Genomic DNA, 16,656 nt, shown 5'->3' with positions numbered 1-16,656 from the left:
AATCATCCTCAATGTTTAAAAATTAATAGATACATTTAGGGGACTCTGAAGTAAGATTTTTGCCTTTTTAATTCAGAAAGTTAAAGTATTTTTTAAATTAGAGGATAAAAATGTGTAGGGAGATTGAAAATCTTACGGCTGAGAGTTGCAGAAATAGATTAGGACTTTAGTGAGGAAAAGAGACATTGATCCCAAATGTTATAATGTATTCAGCTTGCATTCAAACAGTGCGACTTATAAAACCATACTAATGTGAACAGTGTCTTGGGTTTGAAAAACTTTTCTGTTGTTTAAATTATTTATAGTTTTTTTTTTTAACTTTTTAAGTACCTTGGATATTTATTTGAAAAGAAGACAATAGCCAACTTTAAGGATTCAAAGGAATATGGAAAAGGAAAAAGATCTATAGTACTAGTTTTTGAGGGCTTTATAACGGAACCCAACACATGAAGTTTGCTTAGAACATAATACACTTTTAAAAAAGAGCAACAACAACAAAAAAATAGGTTGTATACAGTCCCTCAAAGCAATAAACTTGGAAGTTATGTTCTTATTCCGGTCATGCTGCCTTTGTTCAAATTGATTTTACATTTTGTGAGCATTTAAGAGCCTAATTAATGTAATAGTAATTTGTATCTAATATCAAATTTTTATGTGTCCATGGATGAATTAGGTTTTTGAAATCATCCTGATGTCATTGGGAGCAGGGCTTAATTAAGACAGATGATCAAGCTAAGTAGATTTTGGTTAGAAATGAATCTTATTTGGGTTACTGTTGGACTCCCACTGAGGGCCAGAACTGTACCAAATGAGTAGGCTGGTTTGTGTTCACCAGCGGTGTAGACATGGCTACTAAACAGTGAGGCTGTATTGTATATGAATCAGAAATGGACTCTGCAGGCATCCTACAAGAGTTTTGGTGATGTTTTTGAGAACTGTCAGCTCTGGAATAAGAATGCAGCTGTCTCAGGTGGTTGCTTTGAAGGGCTCACCACTCTCATTTGGTGGTGAAATTCTGCCTCTTGTCTTTTGAATGGCACCTTGTAAAAAGTAACACAGATTCTCTCATGATGGCTATCTGAGAAAATGCAAGGCTAGTTTAAACTAAACAACATTCAGGAGCTGTGGAGTCAAAAATGGTAGAGCTGGAAGAGATTCTAGGATTCATCTGGCCTAACCTCCCGTTAGACTGACTTCCTGAGAGCCTTCTTGAGAGAGTATTGTTTATCTGCTGATGGCTTTCCTCATTGGAGAAGGTTTTTGTTTTTGCTTTTTTTTTTTTTGACTAAAATGATTGCCCTTTAACTTTCTCTCCTTTAGTTTTAGTTCTGCCCTTTAGAACAACATACGACTATTCTACTCCCTCTTCAACATAGCAATCCTTCAGACATTTGAAGACGGCCATCATGTCTCCCCTAATTTTCTCTTCTCCAGGTAGAACATCCCCATTTCTTTCAGCTGTTTCTTAACTTAGTCGGTTTAGTGACCTCATCATTTCTCGTTTCCCTCATCTGAAAGCCCCTTAGGTGTTCAGAGTACCTCTTAACAAGCGCCCCTGAGAATGGAGAATGGTGCTTCAAGTGTAATCTGGCTTTCCATAACGGTGGGCAGTCATGTTCCACAGTTAGGACAGCACCTGTCTACTGCATGAACTCACTGTGTAGAAGCCCCAACCCACTGTGGATGTGTATTAATCTTGGGGTTAACTGAAATCAGATTGTTTTTCCTGTGAAGTGCTATGAAAGCAGTGTCCCCTCCTCCCTAATTGTGTCTTTGACATTTTTAGTTGGCCCTCTGAATCTAACTGCAGATACATATATCTCTCTATTAAATGTCATATTCTTTTCAGTCCATTTGTTCTAGCTCAGTCATTTCAGACATTGTTTCTGTCATTTGTCCCATTATATATCTTTCTCAGCATTGTGTTATTTGCAAATTTGGTAGCTATGTTTTTTATCTTTCAAGTTAGTGATAAAAAGTAATGTTGAATACCCAGCGACTAGAGAGTGAGGTTGATCAAGCCAGCAAACCCTTTAGTGCCCTGCTAGAGAACTCTTTTCCCAGTGACACAGATTCAGAATTTTGGGGGAAAGATTATTCTGCCAATTAAAAATATTTTATTATCCAGCCCATGTTTTACCTTGTTATCTTACAGGAAATTTCATGGAGAGCTCTTTTGAAATCATTACAATTTCTACCACATTCCTCAGATCTACCAATGTGTTAATTTTATCGAAATAGAAAGTGACATCTATTTGGTGTCTTATTCTTGATGAACTTACCCTGGCTCCTAATAATTGCTGATCATAAACCATCTGTTTCCTTCTAGAAGCTCTCGATTGTACATAATTGCAGATTGATTTGTTGTCTGCATCTTCAGTGACAGTTTTAGTTTTAGGTTGGTTTAGTCAGCTTCCCAGTGAAAGAGGTTGGGTGTGCATTATTGGATGAGATTGCTCATCATAAGTTGCACTGTATAGTGATCCTTGAAGAAGAATCAGTACATTTTGTCATGCCTACTTATAAACTAGAAATAATTTAATGGTAATGTCAGCATACATGACTTACATCTGGTAATCAAGAAGGGAAAGATTGAAAAAGATGAGGAGGGGAACCCCTGCACTTTTCAAAGAACTCCTGCCTCTTCCCTAGTAGGTATTTCACTAATTTATTTTCTAGAAGTCCAGTGGAAATTTATGAGTTCCATATTGAAGTTTCTTCGAATTCACAAAAGGATTGTTAGATGAGGTAGGCGAGGGTGGAAGCCAAAAATGGAAATGCCTACAGGGCCTGGATGGATAATGTTAATGAAAGAAGGTGGCCAAGGAGAAGTAAGAGAGGTGGGGACAATGACAGGTCCTGTCTGAAAGAGGCAGCCGTGTCTCAGCTCCAGCTATCGGTCGTTGTCCAAGTGTGATGTTGCCAGGACTTCTGATTCTCTGACATCAGATGTCGGGATTTTTATATGAGAATTCCTGCTGTTTAAATGAAAGCAATGAAATTTTAAAAATTTAAAGTATTAATCAGAACAAAGAAGACATGTTTGCAGGCCACCAGTTTGTAACTTCAGTCTTAAGACATAGCCTAGAGTTGTGAAAATGCAGGCCAAAAATAAATAAATAAATAAGTACACCTAAGGAATGAAACGGAGAAGGCAATGGCACCCCACTCCAGTACTCTTGCCTGGAAAATCCCATGGACGGAGGAGCCTGGAAGGCTGCAGTCCATGGGGTTGCTGAGGGTCGGACACGACTGAGCGACTTCCCTTTCACTTTTCACTTTCATGCATTGGAGAAGGAAATGGCAACCCACTCCAGTGTTCTTGCCTGGAGAATCCCAGGGACGGGGGAGCCTAGTAGGCTTCCGTCTGTGGGGTCGCACAGAGTCGGACATGACTGAAGTGACTTAGCAGACTTAGCAGCAGCAAGGAATGAAAATGCCTTTTACAAACACCCCACATACAGTTTTACTCCTTTCTCTTTAAAAACTTGAAAAAGTAATCTCATTGGTGGAGTGAGAATGGAACCACTTTCTATGGAACCACTTTTTTCACCATTGGTTTGCTGAGCCAGGTATATCTTAATATTACATAAATGGAAAAAGAGATTTAGTAATTGAGTAAAAGTCATATAAGAATTTTTTACTCTTCATTCAATAGGGAGGATTTCTTACTCAATAAGTCTCAGGTCTTTGGATTTAGAAATCTTTTGTGCCTAGCATTTGATTTAGATGTGTAAATAAACATTTAAAAATTTTTCCTTTAAGGCAAAAATTTTGTTAAATGTCTGCAAAGAAATTAATATACAAATATTGGTATATGCATGCTGTTCTCAAGTTAGTACATTGTTTTAATGTGCTAATAAAAATGTTGGTCACCAAAATAGAAATTACTTCCAGATAATACATGTTTGGGCCCATATTCTCCCCTTATGTCATTCTCCCACTGCTTTGATTTATTCATTTAAGTACTTAAGTACCTGCATTAGATAGGATCCTGCTGTGATCTGGGGCAAAATATCATACAAATGTGAAGATCTAGGCATGTATTTAAATACGTTTCTAAATATTATGTTAAAATTTTTTAAACTTTGATTATATTTTCAGTGACCTTAGTGCCTTATGCTAATATTAAACCTGATCTGAGAAGATCTGTGTCAAATTAATTAATTTACGCTTAGGCAGTTTCAACAGTTCCAACATTTCTGAAATTGTCCATGTTTCCCCTGTCTTTGACCAGAAAAAATTGTCTGTTTTTGTTTTTGTTTTTAGCTAATTGACTATCATGATATATTTCAAGTAGAAAGTAGTAATACAAATTTTTTTTCTTTCAACCCTAATTGAATGAATATTGGTTTAACTACATACCTGACGTGTGACTTTGTTCTTGGGTAATTATGGTCTCAGCCTTTAGATGTGGATAGGTTTATGTTTTTCTTGAGAACAATTTATGAATAGCTGGAATTATTTGAATTTAAATACGTTTGGAGGGTGATTCGTATGTGGCCAGATGATTGCATTCTTTAGCAATGCTTTCATTTCAAACCGTGCAAATCACGTCATTGGAGAAAAATACCTTGTGATTATATTTTAGTTATAAATACCTCTTAAATCTAAAGGTGTTAAAATGAACTATGTAGGAGTGGACTGGTTTATTGGTTTGAACTCCCCAGGGTTTTAGTCTATTAAGCATTTATTGTTCTAATTTCAGCACACTTTTGCTGTGCATGAGGATGTTGCTCTACTCCAGTGTGCAGTGTACTCTAGTGCACCAGGGTACTGTAGTGCACCAGGGTACTCTAGTGTGCAGTGTACTCTAGTGTGCAGTATACTCTAGTGTGCAGTGTACTCTAGTGCACCAGTGTATTCTAGTGTACTACTCTAGTGTACCAGGGTACTCTAGTGCACCAGTGTACTCTAGTGTGCAGTGAACTCTAGTGTACCAGGGTACTGTAGTGCACTACTCCAGTGCACCAGGGTACTCTAGTGTGCAGGGTACTCTAGTGCACCAGGGTACTCTAGTGTGCAGGGTACTCTAGTGCACCAGTGTACTCTAGTGTGCAGTGAACTCTAATGTACCAGGGTACTGTAGTGCACCAGTGTGTTCTAGTGTACAGTGTACTCTAGTGCACCAGGGTACTCTAGTGCACCAGGGTACTCTAGTGTGCAGTGTACTCTAGTGTACCAGGGTACTGTAGTGCACCAGGGTACTCTAGTGTACCAGGGTACTCTAGTGTGCAGAGTACTCTAGTGCACCAGTGTATTCTAGTGCACTACTCTAGTGTACCAGGGTACTCTAGTGCACCAGGGTACTCTAGTGTGCAGTGTACTCTAGTGTACCAGGGTACTGTAGTGCACCAGGGTACTCTAGTGTACCAGGGTACTCTAGTGTGCAGAGTACTCTAGTGCACCAGTGTATTCTAGTGCACTACTCTAGTGTACCAGGGTACTCTAGTGCACCAGGGTACTCTAGTGCACCAGGGTACTCTAGTGTGCAGTGTACTCTAGTGTACCAGGGTACTCTAGTGTGCAGTGAACTCTAGTGTACCAGGGTACTGTAGTGCACCAGTGTGTTCTAGTGTGCAGTGTACTCTAGTGTGCAGTGTACCCTAGCCAGCACTTTAATTGCCCCTTCCTTTAGATGTTCACTTTGATTTGTCTGTCTGTGCCACCTAGTCATTTTTTTAACTCCTCTTGATCCTTTTCCCAGCTGCGTTTCAGTGTCTAGTCCTCCCATTTTTCCTAACCTGTAGTTTAATCATATTGTTTATTTTACAGTTTATCATTTTGGTGTAGTTTTCTTTGATACATATTTTGGTTCTCTTATTTCTTTGTACAGATTGTTTGTTCCTATTACTTCCTAAGTTTGGTAATAGTATTTTACTTCAGCAACAAAGTGTGTAGCTCCACACTGAATATGATGGACGGTCATACCCATGTATTTTTTTACTCTGCTTTTTAATGTATTTTTAAAATTTGGATACATGAGACATTTATTTTAATCCATTCATTAATGACTTACTTCATTTGCCCTTATTACTTTACTAATCACCTAAGTGCCTCCACATCTCTTAAAGTCATGTTACTTAATATAGGAACTCTATTTTTGAAGAGAGATGTTTTACAGTTGTCACACCAAAATGAACTGCCTTTCACAGGATTGCCTTATAAAGAGGATGGTTTCCTAGAAATCTTAATGTTACAGAGATTCCATTGGGAATATAAGAGTCTGTAAGATACCATGTTACAGTAAAATACTGCATTTTAAGGAAGTGCATCCTGTGTTTTAATTTCATATGAAACTTTTATGTTTATATGAAAGGTCCTTACAAGGCTTTTCTTTGAATTTGAATGCATATACATGATCATGCATTTAAAATTGCACCAGAGTTGTGTTATAGATTCTTGCCAAGTAAGCTGCTGCTGCATATAATTTAAAAATTTTTTGCCATTTGATTAGTACTTTAAAGGACACGACAGAATGGAGTTTGCTTATTCCAACCTTTATCAGTAGTTAACATAAACGTTATTTATTTCCCATGTATTTATAGTCATCTGTGAATTTTTATTCCTCTAATGCTTGGTGAAGCATTTGACGTTGCACACCTGTGTCCTTTTCCTAAGTTTGTTACTGTTTAGGCATGCTCAGTTAACAGTTTTCTTACGATTTGTGTTGCAGTTCATCTTCCTTGAACACTATATTTTGATTTCTTAACCTATTTTGAGAAATATTAAAATATTTCATACCTACTAGGTATGAATTGTTCAATTAGGAAAATTGTCATTATTAAAACTATAATTAACAGTAATGGCATTATTATTAGAGATAAATATAAAAAGTACTTCACCAGGAAGAAACATAAAAGTAGGGAGATCCAGAGACATTTTTTTTTTCAAGTTTAAAAACAAAAGATTTAACTATAGTTTCGATGACCTCAGTATAATTCTCAGTTTGGGATATGTAATTACAAATAGGAAAAAGCTATGTATGATATCTGTAAACCCTAGGTAACTTTAGGTTTACATGCATTACAGTTGCATAGACTGTTTCATAGTATTAACTTAAAAATGCATACCTGAGATATATGTATGAAAAGAATTATAAAACTAAGAGACTATTCATTTTTAGTGCCTTTGCACACCTTGTTTGGGAAGGGTGAAGTGGTGAGATAGAAGAATAAAAAATATGAAATTCAAATTTATTTCTGAGAAGTTGTATGGGAGGACTGATAAAAGTGACTGGGTGGAAGCTACTCTTCCACAGTCTCTTAACTTCACTGCTTTTGAGTATGTACTATTGAGCTTTTCTTTCCACTGCATAATAGCCTGCAATCTAAGGCTAGATTAGTTGATAGCTGGACTTTCTGAATTCTCCTCCTGCCTCAAATTCTAATTTTTGCAGACATTTAGGTCTCTGCAGTACAGGCATACCTTATTTTATTGTGCTTTGCTTTATTGTGCTTCGAAGATATTGTGGTTTTTACAAATTGAAGGTTTGTGGTAACTGCATTTTCAGGTGATCGTTAGCATTTTTTTAGCGATATTTATAGTATTTTTAAATTAAGTATGTGTATGGTTTTTTTTTTAGTAATAATGCTATTGCACACTTAATAGACCACAGTGTAGCATAGACATAATTTTTCTATGCACTGGGAATCCAAACAGTTCATCTGACTCACTGTATTGCAATATTCACTTTATTACAGTGTTCTGGAACTGAACTCATAATACCTCTGAGGTATGCCTGTATAGTTTTTATACCTCATATGTAAAGTCTTGTAACACATTATAGAGAACAAAATTAAAAATACCTACTTGGGAATAGCTGGAATAGGTTTAGTTCCATTGAGCCCTTTATAAAGGATTTGATTATTCTATGATTCTGAACATTGCAATTGATAACATTCCCTTTATTATTGGTTAAATACACTGAACCCCATAAAGTTCATGTTGTTATATTTGCTGTAAATTGCAGAGTTAATTGGAGCATGTTGTATGCCTTTTTTAAGGCATTCTGTGTAAAGGTGCATAGGAATTTTGGTCCATCGTTACGCACCTTCTGTGACCTTCACACAGTTTTTAAAATACCTCTTTATTGCCTGAATTTTGGAAACATTTCCTTCTTTCTGCCTTATTAAGTAGCAGCCTTAATAATGTCTAGGTCCAAACTTGTTGGTTTGCTCCCACACTTGGATCAAAGAGCGCTTGTTGTCTGATTGACATATGGGCCCAGAGCACTTTTAAGCCAGAAAGCCAGCATTCAGAACACAGGGATTCTCTGCTTAAGAACTCAAAAGCTCTAGCAAGCTTTATATGATTAATTAAGGTTATATTTTACCATTTAGTCATTATTTCTTATGTTGTAAAAAGAGATACTGCTGAACCTAAATTATTTTATTCCACATAAAATAGGGAAATGTGTGATTCTGGTATATCAATAGATTGGGGAAAAAAAAGAACCTTTTTACACACACACACACACACACACACACATTTTTGACCCTGTAATTTTCATTTTGGGAAGGTATGTTAAGGAACCTGTTTTAAATGTAGTGGAAAATGTTATGTGAAATAGTGTTTATCACTTTAGTTACAGGTATCTGTAAATGGAAATAGCCACCAATAAAAATACAATGCAGCCATTTAAAAGGATGTTTCTATATTCATGGAAAAGGCTTTATGTAATATGTTTAAAGGATATAAAATATATAAATTATATGCATTGTGTTTGCAGCTATGTGAGAAACACATTTGAAAAAAGCCTAAAAGAGAATACCACAACTTTTAATTATTTGCCTTAAGGGACTCTAAGTGACTTTTTCCTTCCTGCTTTCATTTTCTCATATAATGTGCTCATATTACTTTTTTAATAGCCAAAAAAACTCAAGAAAAAACATACAGTAAGACGTTATAATTTATTCTAAGATATTTTATATGAGTCATTTGGAAAGAATTGTGGAAGAATTGCTTTTTGCTTGAGTTTAGACATGAATTAGGAAGCAGCTTTTTGAAACTGTTGCTCTGCTTCTGCTTGAGACCTGAAATGACAAGCATGGCTCAGTTCTTCACATTTATGGGGTACAATTAAGATCACACTCTTGTCTGTTCAGGTGTTGTTAGGCAGGCAGTGCAAATGTGCCATCCATTATAAATGTGTTTTCCTTATAAATAGAGCCTGGTTAATGTAGCTTTTAAATGCATATGGTAAAAGCATAAAATAATTCTCGTAAGTAGCTTTCTGTCTAAAAAGTAGTTTTCCATGTCTAAAAGTATCTTAAACAACTGCTGTAACATCAGTGGAGTCATTGAAATGTACTTTATAAGTTAATGGTTCCCTTGAGATTTAAACTAGCTGTATATTGAACATGTATCTATGTTGTTTGTCATCTATAAATATGAAGCACTGTTTTGCCTATTGAAGACTATACTATAGCTTAGGGAAAAGTAATAATTACTATCTGGAAATGCAAAAGAAAGCTAAGCAATAAAGTCAGGCAAAATATATTATTTCATGAATGGTACTACTTCTCAGAATACAACAAAAGGAGAGGCTTCCCCCGTGGCTGGTTCAGTGGTTAAGGCTCCCTTGCTTCCACTGCAGGGGTTGCGGGTTCGATCCCTGGTTGGGGAACTAAGACCCCACATGCCATGCAGTGTAGGAAAAAAAGGCCACACAACTACAGCAACAGCAAGGAGAGCTAAGCTGTGTTAACAGATTCCATACTTGAAGAATATTTATAAGAAATTATTTTCGCTGATTTTAATGTCACTATAGCTAACATCCTAACCCCGTTTACACTTACTTTATAATTAAGTGTAAAAAAAAAAAACTGTAAAAATATTTTCTGTTCGTGAAGACGCATGAAAATCAGAGAGAGACCAAAGCGGAAGCAGAACTCTGGCGCGCTTTGAGTCCGTGTTCTCACTTTCCATCCTCTACGTCTCTGCTGACTCGGAGTTGTAGACTCGGAAACACTCGTCATAGGACCGTGGCAGCCAGCGCTTGGGATGTTTTACTCTCTTGTTTTTTTTTTTTTTTATAGATATATGTTTGTAGTTTTTAGTAATCAGAAATTAGAAGTATCTCTCAACTTCATGACTAATAGTTGTTAGCCTCATTTTGAGTAAGTACTTCTAGTCACCGAAGTCATTGTCAAGTATTGTTTGTAGTATTAGTTCCCAGGGCTTCTCTTAGTCTTTCAGATATACCAAGAACCAGCCTCTGGGGGATACATAGAGAAGGTATATAACAGCCTTAGGTTTCCCTGCATGGTATGTGAGTGTTTTCAAAGAGTATATATAGATAGATTTTTTTTTTTCCAAAGTTTGGCAATATTCTAGCAGATACATTCATTTTAAATATAGAAATCATGAGATGCATCATATAATAGGATGGCAACTCAGTTTATGTGTGGGATGTTTAATCAAGAGATATTACTTTCAGTCCCCTTCTTTTGTGAGCTGTGCTGTGAACTGCAAACTGTATGCATGTGTATAAAAGGTTAAGAGCCCGGGTAGCTGAGTGGGGTGCCATGCTGTTAGCAGACGACGAAGGCAGTATTACTCACCAGGTGCACGCCGTCAGCTCTGTAGAAGATTCCATCTTCATGGAGTCATCTCACGGTCCACTTTTTCTTGAAGCCAGGTAACATTTCCCACAACCAGTGGGGTTGGCTATGTTGAAGTTTTTCCTATTGGAAAAACTGGAAAAAAAAAACTAAAAAACCTAAGTATTTTCTTCCCTAACTCTTTTTTTTTCTTTTTAATGAACTATTGCCTGTTGGAAGAACTAACTTGCAAGGTAGCATGAATCTGTGTTATCACTTTGCTTTGTAAAATGATGATTATGTAAGGAGTGACTTTTTTTAAATAGGAACTGGGGAAGGATAAGGAGTTGGAGTGCTGTGTGTTGTTTCTCTGTGGTGGTAAGGCATGGAGCACTCTGCTTGTACGACAGCCTTGCTTCTTAGGGACGTACAGATTGCATTGTGTGATAACGAATCTGATTGTTCACTTTTGATTGTTACTGAGGCAAAGTAGTTTTGTACAGTTTTTGTATTCTTGGCTCTTAACTCTTTCGCTTGTGTCAGTGTCTTGGCCTTTTAATGATGTCTGACTCTTGCTTCAAATCTGTTTATTACTTCAGTTGTAAAATAACCTAGGCAGTTTCTCTAAACTCTTAATCCTGTAAGTTTTCTATATCACCTCAATTATGTTCACTTAACTAAACCTTCAGTGACACTTGAATAAAATGTTCCAACTTTTTCTTTGAAGCTTAATCTTCTCTATGGTAAGCTGTCATACTTGAGACCCTTGAGGGTGCTTAGCAGTGTTATTAACTGAGCATGCTCACAAACTCAGTTTGTGGTACAGGCTGTCCTTGTTCTTGTCATGCATAATATGGCTTCCTTTGTGTCATTTACCTTTCAGTCCATCATGTTACATCATGTCCTTTGGTTGGTACCATTGTCACTGCCTGTCTGACTAATACCAGAGTTTGGTTTGTTTGTTTCTTCTTCTTTCTTTAATCAGCAGTAACCAAATTAATGCAAACTGGTAAATCTTCCCTCTTCCTTTTTGGGATTTTTTTTTTTTTTTGGTAAATTTTTATGGGACTCAGTGTTTCTAAAGTTGATTTTAAGCGTTGCTGTTAGAAAAGTATTGTCACTTGTCACTTAACTGCTTACAAGATAGCTTTTGGTTCCTGGGGACAGGCGATTCCATGAAATTGACTCTCAAAATTGTGTGGTTTCAGCCTTAACCTCTCATTTTGGAGGACCATGCTGGTATTAAACAGTGGCAGGTTGATTTGCCCAAGTTCTCCATTTCTCTTGTGAAGAAAATTTTAACATTTTAGATGTTGTTTACTCCCAGATGTCTACAGTATGTCTTAAGCCAGTGACATTCTAAGCAGTGTACCTACGGCCTTATTGACAAATGCTTTTGGTGACCATTACTGTATGCAATTAGTCTGACAAGTGTGCTAATACTTCCCTAAAAATAGACTGTCCACATAACTGTTTTTTTCATGCTAATCATGTTTTAAACATTAATTATATTTTTTGACTACAGGCACGTGACACAAGCTGACCTCAAGAGCTCCACGTTTTGGCTTCGAGCAAGTTTTGGTGCTACTGTTTTTGCAGTTTTGGGCTTTGCCATGTACAAAGCATTACTGAAACAGCGATGATTAAAAAAAAAAAAGAATACTGGCCCTACCAAAAACAAATACTTTTATGTACATTCTGAATGCTTTAAATTCCGCTAGAAATATTGAGATATTTATACATTGCAGAGTTACTTTATTAATATTTGTAATTCATGCATAAGAGTATTTTAATGATTAGTTATAACTGCAGTATTGGCTAGCATATGAAAGAAACCACTTAACAGCCAAACTAAAACGGCTAACTTTCAGAGGCCAAAAGGGAATATTTTGTAAATAATGTACATATTCAGGCAAGATACGGTCTCCCAGACTGAGTTCCAGAAACGATGTTTCTGGACGTTACGACATGGTATTGTTAGTGCTCAGCTGGCTCACTCTCCTGGATTTAAGTCAGCTCTGAGATTGTATTTTACTCATCGATCACTTATTTATTTCACATTTACTCAGAATGATCTTTGGGTACTTTGAGTACACAAGGCACAATTTGCCGTTTTCTCTCTGTTTTTAAAAAACATGAATTTCTTTCAGTCCCGTCCTTTATGGTAGGCCAGCCTTGAAGTCATCGTGCAGTCTAAAAATTGTGTGGTTGAACGTGAGGCTCTCCTCTAAGGAAGGAGGAAGCTAAAGGCACTTAGCCGAGGTGTCACTCGTGTGATTATGTTGCTTCCTTTGTCAGTACGTTGAATTTTATAGCCCTTTCAATCAAAAGAGAAAACAGATTTGTATATTATCAATGTTTTTAGTTTAAATAAACGGTCACCATTACTACTACTGAATTTCCTCCCAAAGTGTAAATTGTTCTATAATGGCTGTGTCTATTATAGTATATTACCGTAGCTGCATGTGTCATGAATTGTTCTATATCTGGCTAGGATAACCTAGAAGCAGCACTTTTTTAAATGGTAAAATAAATCTGATGAATATAAACTCTCATGATAAACCTATTTTTTCCATCATTGACCTTTTCAAGTATTTAAATAAATAACTGCTGTGTACTGTGCTCTTGAGTTTTTTGTCTCATGAAAGTAAGTATTTCTGGGAATTTCCCCGGTGGTCCAGTGGTTCAGACTCAGCCCTTTCACTGCTGTGGCCCGGGGTTCAATTCCTGGTCAGGGAAATAAGATCCCGCAAGCTACACAGTGTGGCCAAAACAGGGGTGGGGGGGTAGTGATTATTTCTGTACAGATGAAATGAAATTCCTCTGGTTTCTGTCTCTTATCTTACAAATTATTTTTTGTACAGAAAGATAATACTTATTAGGAAAGAAGACTTATTAGGAGGAAATCTATTTTAAAGTTGTGGGGAAATCTATTAGGAAAGGGCAGTTGTTTTTCCCTACACATACGTAACTGATATAGTTTTACTACTATGATTTACATGTTTATTTTCTCCTTTAACATGGATTTTTTTCCCCCTTTGCCATTCTGAGGAGTGTTTTCTCCGAAGATCACATTCCTTGAGCAGCTAGTAACAATATAATTTACTAGCTATGAGCTTGTAAAATACTGTGTGCCATGCTCATCTGCACACTTCCCCATCTCCCTCCCTCACATTTTCATTCTGAATCTGAGGAAAAGGAGAATTGAGTGAAGAAAAGTCTGGTGACACCTCATTTTCATTATTTCCTGGGAATTCCTCATTTACCAAATAAATTTCAGTTATACAGCTTCCAGTTCAGTTAATTCTTTCCTCCCAAGTTCTTCCTTGTTCCAACTAAAATGTTATTTTACGTGAATACGCTTTGTAGATTGTTGTGTTTGTGAGAAACAGAGGAGAGAAGGTAGTTTGCCAAAAAGGTGAAAAGCAGTGTGTTTACATGTTGCGATTTTTCTCTCTCAATCTTTTCGTTTGAAGTGTCTGATTGTCAAGAAGGCAGACTGGCAGCTGCCCTGTTTCTTTCCCTGCTCTTGACAGCAGCCTCCCTCTCCTCTCAGTCCAGGCGGGAATGGGTTTGCAGAGGAAACACTGCCTTCACCTCTTTAACTTCCAGGCTCATGCAGGTCTTTTTCCTTCTTTCATATCCATGTTAGGGACTAGTTAATGTAGGAAGATGTGTGAATGAATACAGCAAAAGGCTTCTTCTGGCTTTTACAGTATACTCAGATGATCGCTGTAGGAATTTGAGGGTTGAAAGGAAACCTTCCACTTTGTGCCAATGGCATTCTCTTTTAAAAGAACAGTACTGAAACTGTTTGCTACAGCGTTTTAATGAGTTTTTGAGACGGTCCTGTGAAAGAGCGTCACTTTGTAGGTTTGTAGTCCCTTGTCGTGATGTAGTCACTTACCCTTAATGAGCACATCCCATGCTGTTGCTTCTTGCCATCCATCTGTTCCTTCTCTTTCACATTTGACCAAAACAATGGGCCATGTCCCACACTGCCGGAGCTCCCAGTGCTGGTGGGAGTGGGCCCTGACGTCAGGAGTTTGGGGAGCATGTCACCATTTGAAGTGGTCTGTGAAAGAAGAGATAGGAATGCTGTAGGCATCTGTGCAGATCAGCCCATCACCTGTAGGGGAAGGCAACACAGAGGAGGTGTCCTGCTGAGCCGGTCCTGAATGAGCAGAGGAGGCAACTGGATAGTGACTAGCAGAGGGGAAACAGAGGTAAGTGCTGAAACGATACAGCGTGGAAACCTTTCCTAAACAGACCCTCAGAATGCAACTGGTGTTAGCTTTGATGCCTCTTCTGTCTGAACTGTACTAGTAAATGTCCATGTAAAAGTGTCTTTATTTTCTTTTCTTTTGCATGCCTGCATGCTAAGTCACTTCTGTCATGTTCGACTCTTTGCGACCCCGTGGACTGTAGCTCACCAGGCTCTTCTGTCCATGGGGTTCTCTAGGCAAGAACCCTAGAGTGGGTTGCCATGCCCTTCTCCAGGGTATCTTCCCGACCCAAGGATCAAACCCGTGTCTCTTTCGTCTCCTGCATTGGCAGATGGGTGGGCTCTTTACCACTAGTGCTACTTGGGAAGCTCTCATTTTGTTTTATTGGAGTATAATTGCTTTACAGTTTGTCTTTGTTTCTGCTGTAAAATGGAGTGAATCAGCTATGTCTATACATATATCCCCCCTCCCTCTTGGGCCTCCCTCCCATCCCCACCCCATCCCACCTATCCAGGTCACCAAACTGAGCTTCCTGTGAAAAGTGTCTTGAAAATATATGCGCACATCTTAAAAATGGGTACGTGACCTGATTTTCATTAGCACATTTATCTATTTGGCATCATCCTCACATTTTTGAGTCCATGTGTTCTTAGGAAGCTGACTCTGGACTACATGCTTTTTAAGAAACACCCTATGGCAAGACTCTAAATTTATTTAATGTTTCTATTAATAATATGAGAATGCACCATGCTGGTAGTCTGAACCAAAAACCTCGATCCCCAGTTTCACAGTCCCAATAACCCATTTGTTAAAACCTCTAATCTTGCAAGTAATTCTTGTTTTTTAGACCCTATTTATCAAAAGGCTCCGTCAGTGAGAGTGAATGTCTGTTAACCTGTTTGGCTGTCAGCTCTGTGGAAGTCTCTGATCTGTGAGTATCACAGCTAATGTGTTTCAGATCTCTCTAGTGCACCCCACACTCAAAAACTGTGTTCACTTGCCTCCCGTGGCATGCTCACACTCGCCACACCCTTTGTTCCGGTTATTTTTGTTTCAGAAGGTACGGACACCTTATTGGAAAGTGAGATTTTGATTCAATTGGAAACATTTCCTAAGTTCATGGTGCCATTCTGGTTCCCGGCTGTATTTTCCAGTGATAGTGTTTGCTCTGTAGATTTTCTCTTCTCCTTTAGCATAGAGAGCTTCAGAAAGTGAGATAGTGAAACTGAGAGATTGAAAGCTGCCTCTTGGGTACACGCACACAAGGAGGCACTGCTAGTATTATCTTCATATGTTGAAAAGTCCAAGTTCCATGAAAACACTTTTCTTCATTCATTATTTCCTACTCATTCTTCACATATAGGTCTTTTATAATCAAATGACCCTTGGAAGTGTTTATTATCCGAATGATATTGGTATATAGGATGTGGTGTAACTTAGGGGTCACAAACTTTAAAAGGTCAGAGAATAAATATTTGAGACTTTTGCGGCTGCTCAACTATGTCATAGCAAAAAAGCACCCGTAGAAAATTGTGTAAACAAGCATGACTGTGTTCCAATAAAACTTTATTTATAGGCCCTGAAATTTGAATTTTTCATAATTTTCATTTGTCAGAAAGTATTCTTAGTTTGATTATTGTAACCACTTAAAAATGTAGAAAATGTTCTTAGCTCACAGGCTGTAGAAAAACATGCCGTGGGCCAGATTTGACCAACTCCTTGGTGTAATTGATGGAGATACTAGTAGTAAACACACAGCAGGTTAAAAAAAATTATCTGATTGTTTTGGAATTCAGAAAGGTGCAGTACTAGGAAGAACTTAAAATGACTTCTGTCATGTTTTAAGTGTTTGATTGGCTCCCTTCTTACTGAAGATACTGGTCATT

General features: G+C 37.6%; 1 protein-coding gene across 14 annotated transcripts in view; it reads left to right on the top strand.

Moving 5' to 3' along the window:
• RHOT1 (ras homolog family member T1) overlaps positions 1–13,166 on the top strand; it is a 60,981-nt gene extending 47,815 nt beyond the window's left edge. For 10 of the 14 annotated variants that reach the window (XM_069542684.1, XM_069542681.1, XM_069542680.1 and 7 more), the window contains one exon: positions 12,070–13,166. In XM_069542684.1, coding sequence (XP_069398785.1) covers positions 12,070–12,187 — 118 coding nt within the window. In that variant the 3' untranslated portion in view covers positions 12,188–13,166. Of the gene's footprint in view, positions 1–10,498; positions 10,643–12,069 lie in introns of all 14 variants that reach the window. The other 4 variants (XM_069542679.1, XM_069542676.1, XM_069542678.1 and 1 more) reach the window with 2 other exon arrangements.
• The last annotated feature ends 3,490 nt before the right edge of the window (positions 13,167–16,656 follow it).

This window comes from Ovis canadensis, chromosome 11 (assembly GCF_042477335.2).
Source record: "Ovis canadensis isolate MfBH-ARS-UI-01 breed Bighorn chromosome 11, ARS-UI_OviCan_v2, whole genome shotgun sequence".
Lineage (NCBI taxonomy): Eukaryota > Metazoa > Chordata > Mammalia > Artiodactyla > Bovidae > Ovis > Ovis canadensis.
This window is presented reverse-complemented; position numbering and strand designations above follow the sequence as displayed.